At 36.1% G+C, this 25,478-nt stretch overlaps 1 protein-coding gene across 20 annotated transcripts in view; it reads right to left on the bottom strand.

The window, feature by feature from the left end:
- Window positions 1-25,478, bottom strand: part of CDC42BPA (CDC42 binding protein kinase alpha) — a 309,540-nt gene that overhangs the window by 155,193 nt on the left and 128,869 nt on the right. For all 20 annotated transcript variants that reach the window (XM_082612490.1, XM_082612482.1, XM_082612485.1 and 17 more), the window contains exon 6: window positions 6,302-6,395. In XM_082612490.1, the coding sequence (XP_082468616.1) occupies window positions 6,302-6,395 (94 nt within the window). The remainder of the gene's footprint in view (window positions 1-6,301; window positions 6,396-25,478) is intronic.

The raw sequence follows: 25,478 nt of genomic DNA, 5'->3' as shown, positions 1-25,478 counted from the left end.
GCTGAGCCTGCACGTCCGGAGCCTGTGCTCCACAATGGGAGAGGCCACAACAGTGAGAGGCCCGCATACCACACACAAAAAAAAGAAACAGATAACCCCAGTGTTATATAACTGTTCTAGACCCAAAATGGGTAAGGGCAGGGGATATGGCTCCCCTGTTTATTTTATAAGGCTAAAATAACCTAAATACAGAACAAGACATATAAGAAAAATTTGAGAAGGAAAATTATACTGCAATCTCAGATATGATCAATGTCAGGTATGAATCTCAGGTAACAATTCAATATAGAATTTTAGCATGGTCAATCTAGCAGTTTGTTCAACTATATCAATACAACTTGATGATAAAGTTATGTTTATATCCAAAGAATGGATGATTTTAACATTGGACAATCTATGTCATTCATCGTATTAACAGACTGAAGGGAAAACACCCTGGTATTATCTCAGTGGATGCAGAAAAATCACTTGATTACACAGTATTAAAAACCATAACAAACTCTTGGTAATCAGAAATAGAAATTTCCTTAATCTGATGAAGAATATATACCAAAAGCTTACAGCAAACATCATACTTAATTTGAAACTACAGAAAAAACACCAATAAAGTCAGGAACAAGGCAAAGAAGCTCCCAATTACTACACCTATCTAATATTGTGTTTAAGGTCACTGACTGCATGATGAGAAAAAAATATAGCAAAATAACAGTGTAAGGACTGGAAAGGACAAAACACAAGGCTGTGTCATTATTTGCAGATTATAAGATTGTCTATATAGAAATATATACATATACACATAGAATCTACAAATTATTTTGAACTAATAGAAAAATTTAGTGAGCTTGCTAGTTTCAAGATGAATATGCAAAAATCAACTGTGGTTCTAAAGAAGAGCAACAAGCTATTAAGATGCAAATTTTTTAAAGTTATCCATTTATAATAGCCAAAAAAAAAAAATCCATGAAGTGCCTAGGAACAAATCTAACAAATAAAGGTAATGGATTTACCTTTACCCGAACATTATTATAAAACGTCATTAACAGACATAAGAGAAAACCTAAAACAGTGGAGATACCATATTCACAGATGGGAAGACTTCATGTTATAGACAGAAATTTTCCGAAAATTAATCTCTAAATTCAGTGCAGGTCTACAAGCTTGTATATGTGAAATCGTGTTTGTATATGTCTGTCTGTATGTATATAAACTAGTAATATAATCCTAACAATCATATGGAAAAACAAGTGGCCAAGAAGAGCCAAAACAATTTTAGAGACAGAAAAGGAATGACAGCAGGACACCCTCTCACAGAAACTGACTTCTTACAAAGGTATAGTGATTAAGATGGTATAATCTTAACTCAGATGTGAGACCTAAAAAGCAAGTTGAAACTTAATTTGGAAAGTCACAAACTTTGGGAAAGGTTAAAATTGAAGCAACTGCCCAGATAATAAATAATGATCCACACAAAGAGTTATATAATCACAACATTTCAGAACACCGGAAATAAACAGAACATCCTAAAAGCTTCCAAATAAGGGGCGAAGGTTATAACAGAAGTACTGAGAATTAGGATGGCATCAGATGTCACAACAGTAAATTAGAAGACAATGCTATGTCTTCTAAATTCTAAGAGAAAAATAAGTTCAAATCCATCACACCATGTCCAGTCTAGATAAATTATCAATCAAGTATGAGAGAAGAAATGAAGGCATTTTTCAGACATGTAAGATTATGAAATAGTTACTTCCACTGGAACCTTTCTTAGGCAGTTACCACCAAATGAGATGAAAGACAGACATGGATCCAGGAAACAGAGGATCCAATACTAGAGAGCGGCACATAAATTCCATGATGATAAGGAAAGGTATGTCTAGGATGACAGTTCTCATCAGAGAACTGGAGATAGGAGATAGGCCTATCTCCAGTAGGCCTATAGGACAGTCTAGACTAGAATGAGAGTATGCACGCCTCCAGACAAAGGAGCCACTAAGTTATTTACTGTGTCTAAGAGAGAAAGGAATTGCTCAATTTCTTAATGTGTGGTAGAGAGTCTGGGGATAAACTAGTGAGAATTATACAGAAAAACTAAGCAAAGTAAAGGGATCACTTACTTCAGGGAGAACAAAGAGCTGTCCAAGAAAAGAAAGGTAATTAAAATAAATAATATGGCACAGCTATGAATAACATTTATATAATTATTAAAAAACTGAACAGGATTTAATGAAAGATTATGTGATAATTACAACACTGGGAAGATAAAGAGGAAGGGTAAGGGTTGGTTGAGACAGGTATAAAAGACCTGTATCCTCATCTTCCATGGTAGGAAATTAATAGATAATATCTAAAACTAAATAACAAGAGGCAGTAGCATGAATACAATAATAAAAATACATAAGTAGAAGAAACAACGGAAGAAAGAGCTAAAAGATTTTTATGTGTCTGCCTGCAGAAAAAGACAGTTGGAGGTGGGAAAGAACCAGGACAAAGCAATGCTGTTTATTCTCATGTCTTCCTAAAATATGTATACATCACATAAAAAATAAAGTAGAAAGGAAAAGAAAAAAGAAGGTTTCTTCACTCTAATTTTCTAAATGGAGGACCAACATGCTATTATGTCCAGGAAAATTATTTGAGATCATTAATAAAAAATGAATGACTAGGAAGACACACTAGAATTTTAGGAATAAATCTGATCAGGGGCAACTCATATAGACAGAAACAGTACTCAATGCATTCTGGAATGCACAGGGACCCGGAGGACTGAACACCAGACTCCATAGGAGGAGCCCCAGCTTTAAGGGGCTTATAACATGCAGGACTGAGGAAACACTACCTCTTTCCCCTGGAATTCTTTCTCAGTGTAGCTCTCTCTTTTCTGGAATTGTGGACCACAACTTTCTGATACCATAGCCTACCTGACTTTAATCTGTGTTTTCTCAACTCAGACCACCATGCTATTTCTCTCCCTCTCATGTCATACCTGGCACTATCCACTTCCCACTATATACTTCAAACACATGCAGTTATCTTGGAGCAGAATAATTACACACACCGGTCTTACATTGTTTGTGTGGCTACTGTCATATCTATTACTTCTACCTATGTCACAAGCCCCACATTACAATATTATTTTCGCTTTTAATAGTCAGATACCTTTTATGTAAATTTAAAAAGAAAAATTAATATAATCTTTTTCCTTTATCCTGTAAATCTTATTTATCATATCTGATATTCTTTATCATATAGCTAAGTATCCAAATGGTGTCATTTCCTTTGGTGTGAAGGACATTCTTTAGCATCTAGGCCTCTTTCATTTACCTGAAAATGTCTTTAATTCACCTTCATTTTTTAAGAATATTTTTGTTTGATATAGAATTCTTGATTTACAGACTTTTTTTTTCTTTCAGCACTTTAAAGATATCATTCCATGATTTCTGATGAGAGTTCAGTGGTTATTTTTGCCCTTTTTCCACAGTATGTAAAGTGTTTTTTCTTCTGGCTGCTTTCAATTTTTTTTCTTTAAGTTTCAGCAGTTTAACTGTGATGTAGCCAGGTGTGGTTCCTTTTATTACCTTGAGATATGCTAGGATTTTTTTTTTTTTTTTTTTTTTTTTTTTTTTTTTTTGCGGTACGCGGGCCTCTCACTGTTGTGGCCTCTCCCGTTGCAGAGCACAGGCTCCGGACGCGCAGGCTCAGCAGCCATGGCTCACGGGCCTAGCCGCTCCGTGGCATGTGGGATCTTCCTGGACCGGGGCACAAACCCATGTCCCCTGCATTGGCAGGCGGACTCTCAACCACTGCGCCACCAGGGAAGCCCTATGCTAGGATTTTATATCTGTGTTTTTCATCACATTTGGTAAGTTTGAGCCATTAATTCTTACAAATGTTTTCTGTTACTATCACACTTTCACTAGGATTCTAACTCTATGGATATCTGAGCCTATACTGATTTTGTTTCAATTTTTTCCTCTCTGTTCTTCAGACTGTTAAATCTCTATTTATCTGTATTCAAATTCACTGGCTCTTTCTTCTCTCATTTCTAATCTACTGTTAACCTCCTCCTGTGAATCTTTTATTTCTATTAATATAATTTTCAAGTTCTAAAAGATCCGTTTGATGTATTTTTCTGCAGAGATTCCTCATCTGTGTAATCTTTAAGACTATTATCTTCCTTTGATTCTTTCAACATATATATGATAGTTTCATTAAGTCTGTGTCTGGCAACTCCAACGTCTGTGCTAGCCAGGTTTTCACTGACTACTTTTATTTTTCAATTCTGTATCACAATGACTTACCCTACCTTCTATTTTTGTTTGGTCTAGTGATTTTTGACTGAATGCTGGCCACTGCCAATAAAACATTGTGGACAGTATGAATTCTATTATCTTCCTCTGAAGAACATTAAATTCTCCTTTAAGCAGATAAAAAAACACTAACTGATCTCCTTGAACATGGGTTGGCTTACAGTTATACCCTTTAAAGGCAATTTATAGAAAACCTAAGATTCATCTCAACCCCTTTATTTGGAGGACCACCTTCAAACTCCGTTGATCTTATCAGGACTTGGTTTTAGGCTGTTACATAGGCTTAGAGTAAGTCTTACATGTTACAAACATCTTAACTAGCCAATATTCCAATGTCCCCTAGCACTGTGTCTCCTCCAGCGCTGCTTGATTTCGAGTAATCTGCTCGATTTTCAAATGGATAGCATCTATTCTTTGGTAATTCTCATATCTCCTTATACAGTTGTCCCTCCATATCTGCTGGTTCCACATTTGCAGATTCAACCAATCACGGATCAAAAATATTTTTAAAAAAATTTTCCAGAAAGTTCCAAAAAGCAAAACTTGAATCTGTCACATGCTGGCAACTATTTACATAGCATTTACATTGTATTTACAACTATTTATATAGCATTTACATTGTATTAGGTATTATAAGTAATCTAGAGATGGTATAAAGTATAGAGATGATATAAAGTATACAGGAGGATGCGCATAGGTTATATGAAAATACTACATCATTTTATATAAGGGACTTACTTGAGCATCTGCAGATTTTACTATGCATGGCAGGGGGGCAGTCCTGGAACCAATCCCCCACAGATACCAAGGGACAACTGTACGACATATGTACAGACGAACCGTCATGAGATAGCCCCATATGGATATTTTAGGCCCTCTCTATGCACAACTCCCTCCTTTCCAATGGTAAGCCCTGCAGATTCCAGCTGCCTCAGCTAACCCAACTCTGATCTCCTCCTCCTCAGCTCTGTAAGACGGTTAAACTCTGCTTTAACTCTAGCTTTCTGCATCAGAGTCAGCAAACTGTCCCAATCCTGGGAAATGGTGAGGCATACCTCATGAATTAACTTCTCCCAGAGATAACGGTCTTGTGCTGCCTGTTGTCCACTGCCTAAAAACAGTTGTTTCAAGCCAGTTTTACAGTTATTTATAGTGAAAGAACAATTTGGTATCAATTACTCCCTCCATCACGGCCAGAGGCAGAAGTCATATAATCCTTTTAAAAAAAGTTATCTCCTTAGGATAAATTTTCAGAAGTCAAATGACTGGTCCAGAATAATGTGACATTTCCGTGGCTTTTGCAATGTATTATACTAAATTACTCTCCAAAAAGTTTCTGCCAATTAAAATGATATATATGTGGATGTATTATGCTATACAACCAGGAAATTGAGGTAAATACTACAACAATAACGACAACAATGACAAACGGGGAATACAATTGGGGCACGTAAACTGCTAAGTAAGTGAGAGGACATAACGGGGGCCTAGGGTTAGCGGAACTAAAGTAAATGGTAACATAAAACTGAATCAGCCTAGAGGACTTCCTGATAAAAGCATTCACTTGTTGAACACTGTCCCTCAGGAAAACCAGACAACTAGCAAAGAAAGAGAAAAGAAATGAAAGTGAAGAAGTCACATATTCTTTTTCCATGTGGGATTTATTTTCTTCACTCCTCTGGAACTGTGGAACTATCTCAAGTACAATAATAAACAGTTCAGCTAAAAAAGGAACAAACAGAGTCTCATAAAAGGTATAGTGTATAAATCTTAAGATCATTAATATAAGCAGTTGAAAATGGTATATGACTTTTTAGACAAGCCCTATTATGAGTAAGTATGCCTAAGTGGAGGGAAGTAAAGCATAGAAAGACAAATGGATGGAAGGATGTTTGATAGATAATATAAATAGATGGCTTCTAAAACAGATAAAGAAAACAAGTAGTAAGGGAGATGTCTGTGGGTAAAATAGTTTAAGATTTATCTTTATTTACCGTTCCATCTTCCATCAGCTTCAGACATGAACCAAAATCTGCTAACCGAATATGTCCATTCATATCCATCAATATATTGTCAGGTTTGATGTCCCTGAAAAAAACAGAAGCATTCAATTTTTAGTTGGGAAAAATAAACACAATCAGTTACTTGGTAAGATAATCATTTTGTCTGAAAATCTCAACTTCTTTTAAAATTAATACTCTAAGAACATATATTTCTTTAGACTATTTCTTTATGGGTTCAAATCCTAGCTCTGATTCATATTAAAACTTTTTTAAACACATGCAATTTCAGTGTTCTGGAGATAAAAAGTACTGTGGTAATTTTCATTGAGGTTAAATCTTACCATTTTTCCTTTAGATTTGCACAGATTCCAATGTGGCCATGGTAGGCCTACTTTCTGCATACAGAGAAGAGCTGTAATTACTTGATACCCACAAAACATACTACCTTCTAGCCCATGAAACTGAACAGGGAAAAATATACTTCCTAGACCCTGAACATAAATGTAAATAAATAAATTTTCAATTACTGTAGGTCATGACAACACAAAAAGAATTGCTTCACAAAGCTGATTCGGCAAACAACTGAAACAACTACTTAATAGTGATCTATATTATATAAAGCTATTTACAGATGCTAAGTCAAAGGCTTGTAAGATATCCAAATCTAACTAATAACAAACTAAATCATGCCAGTTTTTGTGTTTATTTTTACATTTGAATAATAAAAAGTGTTGCAAACCTTTGTGGCAGCTAACCCACTAAAAAGGCAGAGTTGAATAGTTCTGACAGACTATAGCCTTCAAAGTCTAAAATATTTCCTATCTGGCCCTTTATAGAAAAAGTTTGCTGACCCCTGTTACAGATGATAGATGATTGCTTAATACAGACAGGCAGACAGATAGACTGAAAACAACAGCCTGCATAGGAATTGTCTTCATAGTCCTCCATATTTGAATTTATAACCTCAACTCTCAGAAATGCTATATTAAGAAAAGATTTTTCTCTTGTTCAGAAACATCAAAGAAGTACACTTTAGTGCTGGAAGGAACCTTAGAAATTACCTAGACCATTTTTAGATGAGGGGAAAACTGTATTTTATTATTTATTTTTAAAAATATTAAACTGTATAGTCATTATACATAATTGCTACTGGTAGAATTCTCAGATTTTAAAGGAGACTAAAGGAATTACAAAGACAGGATTTATAAACATCAGTAATATTTTTGGCTATGTAAAAAACAGGAAATATTAAAACTTAATAAGAAATAAATTGTATTTATACACTTATAACAATTAATAAAATGTAAAATATTTAATAAGACATTATAGATAGTACTGCCACTCCCCAAGTATCTCAATTACCCTTCCTGATATCACCCCCTTCCTCCACTCCCCAGAGGTTAGCAACCACAATCCTGAATTTGGTGTTTACTATATCATGCATATTTTATATTATTAGTACATATACATGTAACCATAAGACTATATATTTTTCTGAATATCTTTAAACTTTATAATTGATACCAAACTGTGTGTAGCCTTTTGCAACTTGGTTTTATTCTAATGTTATGTTTCTAAAATTTATCCATGTTGATACATATTGTTCTAGTTCATTAATTTAAATGCTATATGGAATAATTTCACAGATCCAATTTATCTATCAATGCTCCTGATTATGGAATTTAGATTGTTTCCAATAATTTTAGGTTGTTTTAGATTTTTATTTTGCTATTACACAGAATTCTGAAATGAATATTTTTACAAATACCTCCTTGTACTCATATGGGAACATTTCCCTAGGCTAGCTAGAAGTGGAATTGCTATGATAAAAGACATGTACATCTTCAACTTTACTACCAGGATTACTACTAAGGTTAAGGCTCTTTTTTACATTATCAATGGTCATCTTAGATTCCTCTTTGGTAAAATGCCAGTTAAAATCCTGTGCCATTTTTTTCTACTGTGTGTGTGCTGTTTGTTTTTGGTTAATCTTCAGGAATTTCATTTCCTCAGATTTAAGTACATGTGTTACAAATCTCTTCTCTCCGCATGTGGGCTTGTTTTTCCACATTGTTTATAGTGTCTTTCTTACTCGTAAAAACATTGTTTAATGCTAATGTAGTCTTATAATTTATAATTTGTAGTTTTGTCTTTTTTCACTTTTTTCAGCTTTACTGAGGTATAATTGACAAATAAAATTGTAATATATTTAAAGTACAACATGATGATTAATCTGATATACATCACATTGTGAAAGGATCCCCACCACCACTAAGTTAACATATCCATTATCTCATCTCACATATTTACTTTTTTTTTTTTTTTTTGGTGCGAACACTTCTATTCTACTCTCTTAGCAATACAATATTATCAACTATAATCACCATGCTATACATTAGCTCCTCAGACCTTATTCATCTTATAACCTAAAGTTTGTACCCTTTGACCAACGTCTCCCTATTTCCCATACCCCCAGCTCCTGTCAACCATCATTCTACTCTCAAAATTTGCATTTTTTGTCCTAAGAAATCTCCCTTATCCTCTCCTTCCAGGGCTCATAAGGATAGTGTCCTATATTTTCTTTTAAAAGTTTTAAAGTTTTACTTTTCATTTCAAGTCTTTAATCTCCCTGGAATTAATTTTTCTGTGTAGTGTAAGATAAAGGCCAGGAATTAATTTTTCTGTGTAGTGTAAGATAAAGGCCACACTATATTTCTTTCTGTCCCAATACCATTTATTAAATGACATCCTTTCACTACTGAGTTCTAATAGCATCTCGGTCAGAAATCAAGTGGATCTGTTTCAGGACTTCCCATGCAATTTTAATCAAAAAATCTTTAGAACGAAAGGGAGCCTATTAACAATGACCAGGACAAGAGGCATGAATTGGAACTGTCACAGGCAAACAGAGGTATGGTCACCCATCTATACCTAGACTACTGTCTTAATTATGAGAGCTCTATAATGACCTCTCTATACCAGTAGACCATGTTTTTAAATTGCCATGGCTCTTCCAGATAAATGCTAGAATTAGCTTAATATGTTCCATAAAACATACTGAGATTTTGATGGGAATCACAAGGACTTCACAAATTAATCCGAAGAGAAATTATATCTTTGCAATATGACTCTTCCCATCCATGTATCAAGTTAATTAATATTATAGACACATATCTTAATTAATGTATATAAATACCTTATATATTAGTTATGAGTCTTCTTTTATGTCCTTCAATAATACTGAATATTTTTCCACAGAGAGCTTACACATCTTTTGCTATTGATAGTCTTGGATACCTTACAGTTTTGTTGCTATTGTGAATAGGATTTTCTTCATAGAAGCATTCTCATTTTGCTTCCAATTTTCACGGGAATGTTTCTCATATTTCACCATTAACTGTGATCTTTGGTTTAGATTTCCAGTAGAAACTCAATATTAGGAGAATTATCTTCTCCTCCCAAATTGCTAAAAGTATCAGGAGTGGATATTCAATTTTGTTGTCATTTTTGGTATTGAGTTTATTTTTCTCTTTTAACCTATTAATACAGTGTATTACTCTAATAGATTTTCTAATGTTGAAACTCCCTTGCATCCTGGAATAAAACCTACTTGGCCATACGTTTTTTTTTAATGTGCCATCTATCACTGAATCTAAAAGTCCACTGATTGTAAAGATGCACCATTATGGCATGTGCCACTAAAAGAGAGAATAAATTGACTCCTATAATTTTAGAAGCCATTTATTTAAAAATTACAGAGATATTAAATTGAAAAATACGTTTGTCTTAGCACTCATAATATATACACTGCTGAATTTGACTTTTTAAAACTTTTATTTTTAGGGACTCCCCTGGTGGTCCAGTGGTAAAGAATCCGCCTTCCAATGCAGGGGATGCGGGTTCGATCCCTGGTTGGGGAACTAAGATCCCACATGCCACGGGGCAACTTAGCCCACGCGCCACAACTACTGAACCCACACACCTCAACTAGAGAGCCCGCGTGTCACAAACTACAAAGCCCAAACGCTCTGAAGCATGTGCACAACTAGAGAAAAACCCGAATGCCACAACTAGAGAGAAGCCCACGCGCCACAACAAAAGATCCCACATGCTGCAGTGAAGATCCCATGTGCTGCAACTAAGACCAGATGCAGCCTAAAATAATTAATTAATCAAAAGTTTTTTTTAACTTTTATTTTTATATTCATAAGTTATATTGTGCTATGTAGCATTCTCATCTTGTACTACCCTTGTCAAGTTTTGTTGTTAAGGTTTTACTATCTTCATAAAGTGAGATAAATGGCTTATCAAAATTTCAAAAGAAATTTATACAGAATTCAATTATTCCTTTCTTTTTTTTGGCTGAACCATGCGGCATGCGGGATCTTAGTTCCCTGGCAGGGATCAAACCCATGCCCTCTGCAATGGAAGCACGGATTCTTAACCACTGGACCACCAGGGAAGTCCCCAATTATTCCTTTCTTAAAAATAAAAGAGAACTCATCTATAAAGCCATGTGGGTAAAAGGCTGTTCATAGCAGCTATATTCGTAACAGCTCAAAACTGGAAAAAACTCAAATGACCATCAGCAAGTGGGTGGATAAACTGTCACATATTTACACAGTGGAAGACTACTCTAGCAATAAGGAAAGATCTGTTGATACTACATCAAATTGGATGAATCTCAAAAACTTTATGTTGATCAAAAGACATCAGACAAAAAAAAATATGATGTATGATTCCATTTATAAGAAGTTCTAGAACAGGTAAAAACTAAGCTATGGTGATAGAAACCAAAACAATTGGTGATGGAGGGATAGAAGATGCTAACTGGAAAAGAGCACAAGGAAACTTTTAGAGTGATGGAAACATTCTATATCTTGATTTGGGATGGTGGTTACACAGGTATATACATTGTCAAAAATCATCACTACACATTTAACACTTGTGGACTTTATCTTATGTATTTCAATTTATAAAAATAAAAGGGGTGAAGACAAGAAGTACCTTTAAAAAATATGAGACTGCAGTCTTGTGGAGGGAGAACTTTCCATTACAGATTCAGTTTTTTTAAACGTTCTTAGTTTATTGAGATAATTTCTATTTCTTCTTGAGTAAGTTATAGTCATTTATTCTAATATACATTTCATACACATTTTCAAATTTATTGGAATACAGTTGTTCACTGTATTCTATTATTATTTGTTTAATCTACAATATATACTAATATTATTTCTTTGTATCTTTTTTTTTTTTTTTTTTTTGCAGTACATGGGCCTCTCACTGTTGTGGCCTCTCCCGTTGCAGAGCACAGGCTCCGGACGCGCAGGCTCAGTGGCCATGGCTCACAGGCCCAGCCGCTCCATGGCATGTGGGATCTTCCCGGACCGGGGCACGAACCCGTGTCCCCTGCATCAGCAGGCGGACTCTCAACCCCTGCGCCACCAGGGAAGCCCACTTTTAATTATTAAATACAGATGATAGGGATTGTCTTCCTCACTGTATATTTATGTTAATATGCTATATATTTCTTAATAAATATATCCCTAAGTAGTCCATATTTTTAGATACCATACCTAGAGTCTTTTCTTCTAGTATATCTCTTCATAATTATTGTTCCTTGCTACATTATAAATTCCACAAAGATAGGAATTTTGTTCTCTACTAGATTCCCAGCACATGGAAAAGAGCCTGACACATAGTAGTATGCAATAAATATTTACTCAATTAATTAGATAACAAAAGCTCTTGATATCCTTCTTGAACTTTCTTGCCATTTGTAGTAGTTTTTAGGTTAATTCTCTTTGATTTTCCACGTATAAAATAATATCATCTATGAATATCATCTATAAATGTTACTATTCTTACACTTTTAATTTTTTTCTTTTGCCTTACTGGCTAGTATTTCTACTATAATGTAAAATAATATTGGTGACGATGAACATCTTTGTCTTGTTTTGACTTTAGTAAGTTACCTATTTAGCATGACGCTGACTTTTGAGGTATAAGATACATGCACATACAGCATGTTAAGGAAGCATCTACCTATTCTTATTTTATTAAAAAAAGTATTTACTAAATTCAACAACTCTTCTTGATTAAAAAAACAAAAAATAATTCTAAAATGCATATATTATATGTCTAAAATTTATAAATCAAGAAATAATAGGCTTAGATATCAGGACGATAGAGATATGGGGTTAAAAAGCAACAACAAGAAAAACAGCATAAAGAAGTTGAATGTGGCTGCCACTGGGGGAGCGGGCATAAGAGGTATGACAGAGGGACTATTTTCAATATAATCTTTTTGATACTACTTGAGTTTTATTTTAACTATATGCAGTATTATTTGATTTAAATTAATTAAAAACCAAAATACAGGGGACTTTCCCTGGTGGTCCAGTGGTTAAGACTTCACCTTCCAATGCATGGGGTGTGGGTTTGATCCCTGGTCGGGTAGCTGAGATCCCATGTGCCTCACACCCAAAAAACCAAAACATAAAACAGAAGCAATATTGTAACAAATTCAATAAAGACTTAAAAAAAAATGGTCCACCTCAAAAAAAATCTTTAAAAAACCCCAAAATACATGTATATAATGTCTGAGTCATTTAATTCAAGAATATGAAAATGTTTTGACTAAGCCACTACGATCATCTGCAGTCAGCAATATTTTTCAGTGAAAACAATTAATGGGTATCAAGATCATAGATAAATATGATAATGTTATAAAGATAATACAAATTGGTCTCTGTTTGTCCAACAGGGAATACAATTACACATTTCATGTAACACGTTGCCTAATGATTCATTCCACATACCTAGTTTATTCCACAGCTGAAAAGGAAGTCTCTCTGTTCCTAAAATGGTCTCTATTTGATTTGATGGAAACTCTCTTAATCTTCTGAATTAATAAAACCTCAGGAGTATATCAACTATGAACTATTCCCTAATCATCTGTTAGGTTTGAAAATATTTATGTTTTATTTTTTTTGGGGGGGGGAAGACAAAGTATAATGCAGGTATGACGTAGAACTTAAAGAATTCATAAGAAAGAAAGAATGATTTTTCTATCTAGCTGATATTAAGTATGACCTAAATTACCGGGCACAAGGAAGGACTAAAACGTATGTAAGTCCACACAACCACCTCAAACAAAGGAAAACATGTCCCTTCCTCCTTTTTCAACCAGAGACTACAGCTTGATCTTCTGTGGTTTCCTTTCTCCTTTACGATTGTCTACCATTTTCATCTAAATCTAATCTAAAAATATCTGGGAGAAAATATACAAAATATGATCTGAATTGGGCCTAACATATACAGGAATAGGCCTGGTTCTTTTTGCACTTTAGGTTTTTGAAGTGTGGGCAAAGCGAAACAGAAGCTGCAGATTCAAATCCCCACAAATGTCAGGGGAGGTGTGGATACATCTGCTGACCAATACCCATCATGTGAGTCACAAATACTCTTAACTTCTTCATAAGAATGTTCTCACTGGAGTAGAGGAATAGAAAGAGATCCCAAATGTAAAATGAAAGAAAGATGGTTACACTTACATAACTGACAGTATCCTCAAACCCAAGAGGTTCTTTTCTCTCGTCTAGAAGAGCCAGGATCAAAGAAAAGCAGGTGAACACCTATCTATTCTCTCTACAAATAATTTGATAACTGAACCATGATTTTGGCATCTTGAAGGCTACATACAGAAGAAAAGGTTTAACAATCTGTAAGTAACAAAACCTTTTCAAGTAAAGTCATAGTTATAAGGTTATCTATCATTATTATATCTGCCCAAGAAAATGCAAGTCTTTATTCTTACATTACCACTGAAATGTACCATCAAATTTTAAAAGAAATTTGAGTGCTTAAAAGAAGTTCTTAAAAAAATTTTTGGCTTCCCCATTCCCATTCATATGCAGAAAATATTCTCTTTAAGATGACAAATAACCTTTTAATTGCCAAATCCAGTAGAATCTTTTCAGTTTGAATCCTATAATGATGATTTCTCTGTGATATCTGACAATGCTGATTTTTCTCCCAACTATACCATTTTCTCCTCTATTTTCTCAACTAAGACCAATTTTTCTCAGTCTTCTTTCCTGATTCCTCTTTTTCCAAAGTCATACTTCCCATTCCCCTAATGCTGTCCTTCCCTAAGACTCAGTTCTCAGCTGCTTTAAAGTTACAAAGAGCCTCTTCTCCAAAAGGCCTGTCTTTTTTGGGCAACCTATATCCACTGAATAATTTACAGCGAACTATAAAGACTCAGCCAATTTAACTAAATGAGTAACAATTCTGATGGGCTATAGACTTTCCAGAACTCCCAGTGGGGCTGGCTGAGGCTTTGGCCTGCAGTGCAAACTGACTTCTCCCTCTGCCTAACCCTGCTTCCTCCAGCTCCCCTCCCAAAGGTGTTAATCCTTAGTACATCTTGCATTATACATACATTCTGTCTCAGTCCCTGTTTCTAGAAAATACAATGTGTTGCATGGCAATGGATAAATGGAACAGTGGGCTGGCAAATTCCATTTTCTGACATAAGAAGCAAAATAACATCTGGTATTCAGAACCACTCTGAGTCACTGACATCTTGCAAATAAGGTGGCAGCCAGCCAACCAGATACCAAGTATTGTCAATAAAGGAAGTGAAAGGGAAATTCGAGCAAAACATTAGTTCCAACCTTGACAATCCATGAAAACTAAGAAAGAGACAGAAATGTTTAGAAGAGATAAAAATCTCTACATTATCACTGTAAAAAAGTATTATTTCAAGTTTCTTCCTAATTTAAATATGAATTGTACCACTTATCATGAATTAAAGTTTCTGTAATCTGCAGTTTTCCTTGTCCACAAGGAAAAGCATTATTCTACTTAAAAGGAACATCTGACTTAAGACATTTGACTTAAAAGGAACAACATTATTTAAAACTCTAAGTCAAAATTAATATTTATAATGATACATATTTTTACTTATAACATTAAGAATAAAAAAGCATCCCAAAACAATGACCACATTGAAAAGGCAATATTCTATAGGTCATTTTTACTTTAATACTTCAGTAGAATATCGGTACCAGAGCATGATTATTATAATTATTATTCCTATAATAGTAAAATGTGGATATAATAACATTAGTTAACCTTCAAAGCAGTAGTTTTCAACTCTGGCTGGACAACAAAATCAACTATAGAGGTTATTTAACTGTATGTACCTCAGCCCCAGTCCAGACACAAATCAGAATACTGCATAGGGATTGGTTACTGAGAACACTAATTTAGGACACGTATCTTTCCTTCCATCAACCTCATGTCAATGTCTCCGATTTGGTTCCTTTTCATCATTTATACAGGTTGGGGGAGTAGGCTCTCACAATGGCATGCTTTTATTTTCTGGTCTTCCTACTCCTCCTCTTTATATACCCATACAGAAGAAAATCAGCATATAGTATTATAACATTACAACTAAAATGTTTATTAAAAGTGTATCTTAATTTTGTCAAATACATATTATATCAGTAATAAAGAAGAGAAAACCCACACTGGTAAAATTATGTCACAAACTGCCTTTTTGTTAGTCATACATTTGAATTTTTAATAGGAACATTAATTTGAAGCTCATCTTACAATTAAAAAAAGTTATTCATAACATTCTGTCAATAAACTTGTCTCAAACTTATCTTTCCCAACAGGGGCTGCCCAAATCCTGATCTTTTACATATCCTTCAAAAAACCATCTAGATACAATCCACAAGAGGAAACAAGAAAAACTGACAACCCACACCTACAGTGTAACTCAAAGAAAGTCTACCACAAAATTAAAATCATTTCTAATTATAGAAATAAATATTCAAATCCAGCAGATCAAACTCTAGAGTGCATGTGGAAAGGAAGACCTGGGAAAGAGACTATGGGAAAAAGAAGAAAAGAGCAGGGAGTCCAGGGATGATAAAATGTAGACTAAACTACTACCCACTGTCACTGAAAGAAAAAGTCCTATTACGAGTGGGGTAAGATGTAACAATGGGGGAAACTGGGTAAAGGGTACATGAGATCTTTTTGTACTGTCTGCAATTTCCTGTGAATTTAAAATGATTTCAAAACAAAAAGTTTCTTTTTTTTAAAGCCCACCCCAAAAAATTACCTTGAGAAAATTTATGGGCTTATTATCTTACGCTCCTCATTGTCTTGTTATACATTAACATAATCTCTTTAACACATATTTATATTTACTTAAACAATATATCACTAAAGAGAAAAACCTTCTAAAACTGTGTACCAGTCAATAGTATCTGATTTTCATCAGTGGACCGCCTATGACCTTGTCCTTGTCAGCCCAGTCATTTCTCACATTCCCTTTTGCCCAGGATCTTTGCCTCCACTCCTCTGGATAAATCTCAGTTGGCCTAAATTGCAAGAATAAATTGCCTTCTCTTCTGAGAACCGCCTTTGACACTACAGGCACACCTCAGAAATACTGCAGGTTAGGTTCCGGACCACTTCAATAAAGCTGATATCACAATAAAGGAAGTCACATGAATTTTTCTGGTTTCCCAGTGCATATAAAAGTCTGGTGAGTGCGCAATAACATTACATCTAAAAAAAACAATGTACATACCTGAATTTAAAAATGCTTTATTACTTAAAAGTGCTAACCATTATCTTACAATGCAAGGTTGCCATAACCTTCAATTTGTAAAGAGCTCAGTATCTTTGATGTGTAATAAAGCAAAGCACAATAAAACAAGGTGTCGATCCCTATATTCTCTCCACCAGACCTATCTTGCTAAAGCTCTATAAAAACTGCCTTTCTTTCCTAAGGTAATGTCTAAGTCAGCTTGGGCTACCAGGACAAATACCATAAACTGGGTGGCTTAAACAACAGAAATTTATTTTCTCACAGTGCTAGAGGCTGGGAAGTCCAAGATCAAGGTCCAGCAGGGTTTGGCTTGTAGTTAGACTATTTTCCTGGCTTCCAGATGTCTGCCCTCTAGTTGTGTCTTCACATGGCCTTTCCTTGGTGTGTTCACAGAGAGAGAGAGAGAGAGAGAGAGAGAGAGAGAGGGAGAGAGAGAGAGAGAGAAGGAGAGAGGAAGGGAGGGAGAGAGAGAGGGAGAGGGAGAGAGAAAGGGGGGGAGGGGGGGAGAGAGAGAGAGAGAGCACTCTCTGCTATCTCCTTTTATGGCACTAATCCCATCATGAGGACCCTATCATAATGACATCATCTAACCTAATTACTTCCTAAAGGCACACTGGGGATTAAGAGCTTCAACATATGAACTGGGGGGGGGGGAACACATATCCTCATTCCATAACAAGTAGAATAGTCCTTGAAACCTCCTAATGTACTAGCACTCTGAATAAAGGCTTATGTATGCTTAGCACTTATCTAACTGATTTTCTTCTACAGCTTCTATTAATTAATTAATCAACTAACAATTGAATACTATGTACCACAGATTGTACTTGGAACTAGGGTTATCAAATATATATCTGAGATTAACCAAGGCATTTCTACTGCTAAAATTAAATAATGAGAAATGGGGGGAAAATAGTTAGTTAATGGGTAAAACTTATCTATTTTAAAATACCATATAATTATATAAGAAATGCTAATGAATAATCATGAATAGTTTAATAGATTTTGCTTTTCAATAAATATATGACTTGATACTGTGGTTTTTATATTATATATACACAATACAGTCATATTTATTGATAACAATGGTTCCTTCAACATTTCATGGTGTTCCACAAAGTTCATTTAACACCCATCAGAACTCTGCATTGGTTTTAGATACCATGAAGCAGAAGTGAGACCATTTGAACCAAAACCCAGCATGTTCTGTTTCATAATGAAATCAGCCACCAACTTGCAAGAAAATGATTAGATATATTTTGGATTCTTCTGAAGATTCTTCAAATAATTCTCAAACTGACGGTATTACCATAACAATATGAAATTACTTTAAAATGTATTTATATACTGTTATGTAGGCACTTCTGTCTTCATTGGAATCTATTTGTTTCAAAATTTATACTTATTCACTTGACTTTTTTTGATAAATACAATACCATATTGTAAAAGTTAACACATCTCTTGAAACAAGTAATTAAAGCACATAATCATTAATGAGTCACAGATTTTTCTGGATCAGCAAGTAAAACAACTAACTGCCACATACTAAAGAGATACTCAAAATGAAAAGAATAAAAACAAGATGAAAGAAATTCACAGGAATATGGCTACTAAAGCCTGGTATACTTGTATTTTACATGCAAAGTAAATTTCAAGGCGAAAAAGAAAAGCACCCTTAGTGATGAGAAGGACCTCTAAATCATGACTAAAAGAAAATGATTTCACCAGTAATATATAACAAGTAAATTTCTAATACTTCACTTCCCTAAGGAAAAAGGAAGTGAGGGAGGATGCCGTTATGTCTATATAGTTCTTCCCTTCTCGCCTCACCTCCCTACCAGATGCAGAGTCCCAGAACCAGGGCTCCAACTGTAGGTGCCAGAAGCAAGGATAATTCCTAAGAAGAAATTCTAGCCTTTGAACCTTAATGTCAGTACTCCTAAGGGACTGATAGGGTGAATCGTACCATCATTCCATCTAGTAAAACCAAGGCTGGCAGGGAATACCGCTGGATTGCTTGGTGGTTGAGATAGCCCACCATTTCTGTACCTATGCAACCCTACACTGCATCAATGCATTGAGATGGAGGCACTTACTAGACTAGTATTGCTGCTGTCAATTTGGACCAGCACAGTGGTCAAACCTAACATTCTTTCCAAAGGACCAAAAGTTTGGGCAAAACTAAGTGACAGAGAGAAGGAAAAGTAACAGCTAAGGATAAAAGAATGAATAAATGGGTTATGCAATAAGGGAAATCCAGTATTACTATATTGATGCTCTGTGAGAGGCTCAGAGCAAGATATGATATTGTCCTGGGAGATTGGGATTGACATATATACACTAATATGCATAAAATGGATAACTAATAAGAACCTGCTGTATAAAAAAATAAATAAAATAAAATTCAAAAATTCAGAACAGATATGATATTGTCTCTTAGCTCAATTACACCAAATACCAGAATGGGTGAAGCCGTATATTGCTGAACAACTTCCTGCTTTTGGAACCTGGCATGATCAAATGGAATTCTGCGAACCTGAGTGGCATCACTCTGGGAGACAATTTAGTCATATGAAATGATGATGGACTAGACAGATGGTTGATGAGTCGGTGGGACACTGGTATGTATGTATGTATGTATGCATTTATTTATTTATTCATTCATTCATTCATTCATTTATTTTTGGCTGTGTTGGGTCTTCATTTCTGTGCGTGGGCTTTCTCTAGTTGCGGCGAGCAGGGGCCACTCTTCATCGTGGTGCGCAGGCCTCTCACTGTCGTGGCCTCTCTTGTTGTGGAGCACAAGCTCCAGACGCGCAAGCTCAGTAGTTGTGGCTCATGGGCCTAGTTGCTCCGCGGCATGTGGGATCTTCCCAGACCAGGGCTCGAACCCGTGTCCCCTGCATTGACAGGCGGATTCTCAACCACTGCACCACCAGGGAAGCCCATGCCAGCATCTTCTGACTCACCATACTGCCATATGGTGTTAACACTGGCCTTGCTGATAAGATTCAACCACATTATGTAAACAGGCCTTTTGATAATACTGATATTAATAATTAAATGTATTGGGAGATTTAGTTAAAGCCTCCTCAGGATCTAATAAAATGATCAGCCAGAGGAAGAACTAGATTTCATTAACCATCAGCTAGTTTCTATGTTAAACAGTTCTTCACAAGTTTATCATATGGTACAAATAACAGTAGATCAAAGGGGAAAAACATGTAATTAAAATAGTAGTACAAAAATATAAGAATGTATGTAATGGCCTTATAAGATGAATTAGTGGTTTCTTTAAATTTATCCCTACCCAACACTGGGCTCCTCCAAATTACAGACATATTCACTATGATACTATTGCTGTGTCCATCATATAAATGCTACACTAAATGTAATACCCCCCAAAAATTATCATTTTGTTGTAAGAGAGCCTTGGCTAAAGGCCAGGAAGTGGCCTGTACAGTGAAGAACTCATCTTACCCAATGAGAGGTCTGGCCTTTGCTGCAGCTACTGGGAGGTGATCTCTAGGTTCTTGGAATATCATGCCTAATAGGAGTATCTTTGTCTGGGGCCTTCAGACACCAAACAGATTAACAATGTAATTTATGATGGATATAATTTATTTGGGCCATGTAGTATCAGTTTTATCTCTGAAAGGGACTGGAAACTAAAGGGATCATCCCAACCTCAGGGAAGGGCTGGAGACTAAAGATCAGTCCTGCAGGCAGTACGTGACTGAGCAACCCCCAAAACTCTGGAAACCAAATGCTCAGGTGAGTTTCCTCGGTTAGCAACACTCCATTTGTACTGTCTCATGGATACCGGGAAAGTAATGCTGCCCTAATTTCACAAGGAGAACAGGAGACAAGCTCTGGGTTTCGTACTTCTCCTGAAATCTGCCTTGGGCACATCTTCTCTTAGTTGATTTTAATCTGTACCCTTTCCATGTAATAAACTGTAACTGTAAGTAGAACAGCTTTCAGTGAGTCCTGTTGAGTCCTTCTCGCAAATTATTAAAACTAAAAGTGGTTTTGGGGACACCCCGAACCTGTAATTTGTGCCATTAGTAAGGGTAGTCTTTTGAGACTGTTCCTTTTAACTGTGAAGTTGGACCAAATTCCTTGCAGTTACTGAAATGCCAAATGCACTGTAATATGATGACTATCTTTATATAAAATGATCCCTGTAATGGCGCACATCCCAACTTCACCTACAACTCTAGTTTGACAATTTCTAACTATAAAATTATCTATTCTTTAGTAATTTCAAGATATTATACAAATACCTCCTCCATTAGCAGCATCAAAAATTCTAGTCTTCAAATGAGACTCAGGACTGTGGGGGACTGAAGGGAGTTTTATCTTAGCGTCAGGCTTCAAAGTTTTTCTATCTCATTGTAAAAGTGTAATGATTTTACATATACCAAGAGAATAACAGACAAATCATACCACAAATCCAAGCTTATAGAGACGAAATCCGCCTGAAGCCCTTGTGGAGGCTGAGCGCATACCTATCCTTCATAAAATCTTATGGGATAAGGGATAAAAAACTCTTTAGAATTGAATTCTGTGTTATTTCCCTCAACAACTTCTATTAAAATAGGTTTGATCCATTTCCTGTAATGCATCAGTACACTTTACCCAAGAGTTAACCATATTATATAAAACAGTACTAACATTAAGTAGATGATGTTAATAAAAACTGTAATTATAAATCTTGAATATTGAATAAATTCCATGAGGAAAAAGTACAAGTTATGAGGAAATCCATGAATAACAAGTGTATTATTTTTTGCCTTTTATTTTTGGACTAGGGTAAGGAGAGAATACTTCAAAAAAAATACTTTCCATCCTAAGAATTTATTTAAGCCAGTACTTAATGTTTAAAACAAACACAGCAAAGCACACATACTCCATTACGTTCCACAAAACCGACCTAATTTGCCTTCAGAGACAGATTCTATCCAATGAAAAGTTAGTGTGCCTGAGACCTTAGGATCCTTGTCTGATCTGAAATGTGAGCATTTTTACATGAATAAGCTATATCAAGTAAAACAAGTAAAGGTAAGCATGAAAAATATGAAAACATAATGACAACTTCTGCTCATTAGTTATTTTTTCCTGGTTTAGGTTCTTTACTTTTAAATGCAAGTTCTATCTCATGTTTCTTTACTTGTACCTATATTTTGCCAGTGTTTTATTGTATGCATTTTAAACTACCTAAATCCATTATGGAATGAGGTGAGACAGAAGGGAATAAATTAAATGACTAGATACATAACTACACTATGAGGAAATACAATCCAGTGGGCACTACACAATAACTGATGTAACTCTTTTTTAAGCCTATGTGTAGTCTAAATACTAGATGCAACAGTAACTGTTCCTAAAATATGACTTGACAATGGGAATGCTATGTTGCAGCAACCTATTAACTCGTAACCCAGTAAGAAGACCTTGAAAAAAAACACAAGGTTCCCTGTCTAGAGGAAGAAAACCTCCAGAGATACATAATAAAATATATCCACTAAATACATTAGACGAAAACATCACAGTCTCTGCCTCCAGAAGCTTAAAAACTAGTGGAAAAAATGAGGCAAATATAAAAATAAGTAATTTGATAATGTACACTATCCTATACCTTAACGAAGCATGTAACAAATTACAAAGTGATCATTCATTACACATATTCTTTATATTAGTTCATTTGCATATATATATTTGTTTACCTTAGTTCATCTGTACCATCCTTAGGAATGTGATATGCCTTGAGTGGGTCTATATCCCATAATTGGGTTGAGTATAGTGGACCCTTTAGATATGAAAACTCATGTCTTTTAGCTCTATAGATGCTTTCAAGACTACTTCATTACCCTTTCTATTAATTGATTATAAGGTGCTAAGTGTGATTTTCTTTGAATTTATATTGTTTTGGTGCTGCAATTGTTGATTCTATAAATTCATATATTTCTCCAAAGTTGAGAAGTTTAGGGCTGTTCCTAAACTTCTGTTCCCTCCCTGCTCTCTTTCTGGGACTCCAATTATATATATGATAGATCTTTTTATTCACCTTTATTTTTTCAATCTTTTCATCTCTGTTCTTCATAGGATACTTCCACTGATCTATATTCAATTTCACTGACTTTTTCCTATAAAACTCCTTTTGATAGTGAAACCACTCAGTGAATTTTTATTAGAGATACTGTATTTTTCTGCTCTGAAATTCCCATTGGTTCTTTTATATTATCTATTTCATTGCAGAGATTTTACATCATTCATTCATTTCAAATGTGTTTTCCTTTACTTTGTGGAGTATATTTAAAATAAGTCCTTCTTTAAAGGTTTTGTCTGATAATTCTTAGTCCTAATGACTATTCAGGTGGATAAGTCAACTATTTTTTCTCTTGAGACTGAATCATAATTTCCTGATAGGTTGAGTAATTTGGGGTTGTATCGTGTGCACTGTGATGTTATGTCATGTATATTCTACGTTCTATCAAAAATCTCTGGAAAACGTTAGCATTTTAGTTTTAACAGACGGTCAACGTGGTTGAGACAACACAACTGAACGTCAAAAATACTAAGCTAAGTGAAATAAGGCAGTCAAACAAGACATGTTATATGATTTCATTTATATTAAATGTCCAGAACAGGCAAATCTATACAGATAGAAAGTAGATTAATGGTTGCTTAGGGCTGGGGAAATAGGGGAATAGGGAGGTGAGAACTTAAAGGTATGGGGTTTCTTTTTTTATTTTAAAGAATTTATTTATTTACTTATTTATTTTTTGACTGTGTTGGGTCTTCATTGCTGCGCACAGGCTTTCTCTAGTTGCGGCAAGCAGGGGCTACTTTTTGTTGCAGTGAGCAGGCTTCTCATTGCTGTGGCTTCTGTTATTGCAGAGCATGGGCTCTAGGCATGCAGGCTTCAGTAGCTGTGGCTCACGGGCTCTAGAGTGCAGGCTCAGTAGTTGTGGTGCACAGGCTTAGTTGCTTCACGGAATGTGGGATCTTCCCGGACCAGGGCTCAAACCCGTGTCCCCTGCATTGGCAGGTGGATTCTTAACCACTGTGCCACCAGGGAAGCCCCTGGGGTTTCTTTTTCATGTGATGAAAATGGTTTTGGGCTGAGGTGGACAGAGTTCCCAAGATGGTGGAGTAGGAAGACCCTGAGCTCACCTCCTCTCATGGGCACACCAAAATTACAACTATTTATAGAACAACTATTGATGCAAAACTGGAACCTACCAGAAAAGATCACTACAACTAAAGATATAAAGAAGGAACCACAATGAGTCGGGTAGGAGAGGCAGAGTCATGGTATAGCAAAGACCCATATCTCAGGGTGGCTGGCACACAAATGGGAGGGTAATTACAATTGCAGAGGTTCTCCCCAAGGAGCAAGGGGTCTGAGCCCCTCATTGGGCTCCTGAGCCCAGAAGTCCCATATTGGAAAGAGGAGCCCCCAGAATGTTTAGCCTTGAAGGCCGGTGGGGCTTACTTTTGGGAGACCAGAGGGCTGTGGGAAATACAGATTCTATTCTTAAAGGGCACACACAAAATCTCACATTCTCCAGGACCCAGGGCAGAAGCAGTAATCTGAAAGAAGCCTGGGTCAGACCTACCTGCTGATCTTGGAGAGTCTCCTGGAGAGGCAGGAAGTGACTGAAACTTCACTCTGGGAACTTAGACACTGGCAGCAGCCAATTTGGGGAGCTCCATTCTACCACATGGACACTAGTCCTGGCAAGCACCATTTTGGAATCCTCCCTCTAGCTTATTAGCCCCAGGATCCAGTCCTACTCACTAGCAGGCTGACACAAGCTTTGGGACACCCTGTATCCCACAGCCAGCTGTGTCAGGAGCCAGCCCCATCCACAGCAGTCCGACACCAGCTCTGGGACCTCTAGCCCTGCTGCCAGACCCCAGGACCCAGCTCTGCCCACCAATGGGCCAGCATTAACCCCAGGACCTGGCTCCACCTACCAGTGGGTGAGCAACAGCTCTGGAATTGCCTAGACCTAGACCCCACCCAATGAGCCAGCACTAGCCCTGGGGCCCCCTGGAGTTCTACAACCAGCTGCCTTGTGACCTGGCCCGACCAGCCATGCCTACAAGACCATCCACAGTATTCAGCACACCATAACAGAAGGATCCACACAACCCACATAGGGGCACCCCTACAGCATATAGCTCTGGTGACCAAAGGGGAGTCACATAGGACATCTCCTACAGAAGGCCACTTCTCCAAGGTTGGAAAATATAACTAACCTCCCAGATACATAGAAACAAAGACAGCAAATTAGGCAAATTGAGGTGACAGAGGAACATGTTCCAAATGAAGAAACAAGATAAAACACCAGAAGAATTAAGAAAAGTGTAGACAGGCAACCTACCCAAGAAAGAGTTCAAGCATGAACTCCTTCTCTCGACAAACAAAATGAACTCTTTATTCCCAACAAACAAAAGTCCAGGACCAGATGTCTTCACACGTGAATTCTACCAAACATTTAAAGAAGAGTTAACACCTGC

The sequence above is a fragment of the Mesoplodon mirus genome, assembly GCF_964341445.2.
Source record: "Mesoplodon mirus genome assembly, chromosome: 3".
Classification (NCBI taxonomy): Eukaryota; Metazoa; Chordata; class Mammalia; order Artiodactyla; family Ziphiidae; genus Mesoplodon; species Mesoplodon mirus.
The sequence above is the reverse complement of the archived record's forward strand: the minus strand, read 5'-3'. Positions and strand labels throughout refer to the sequence as shown.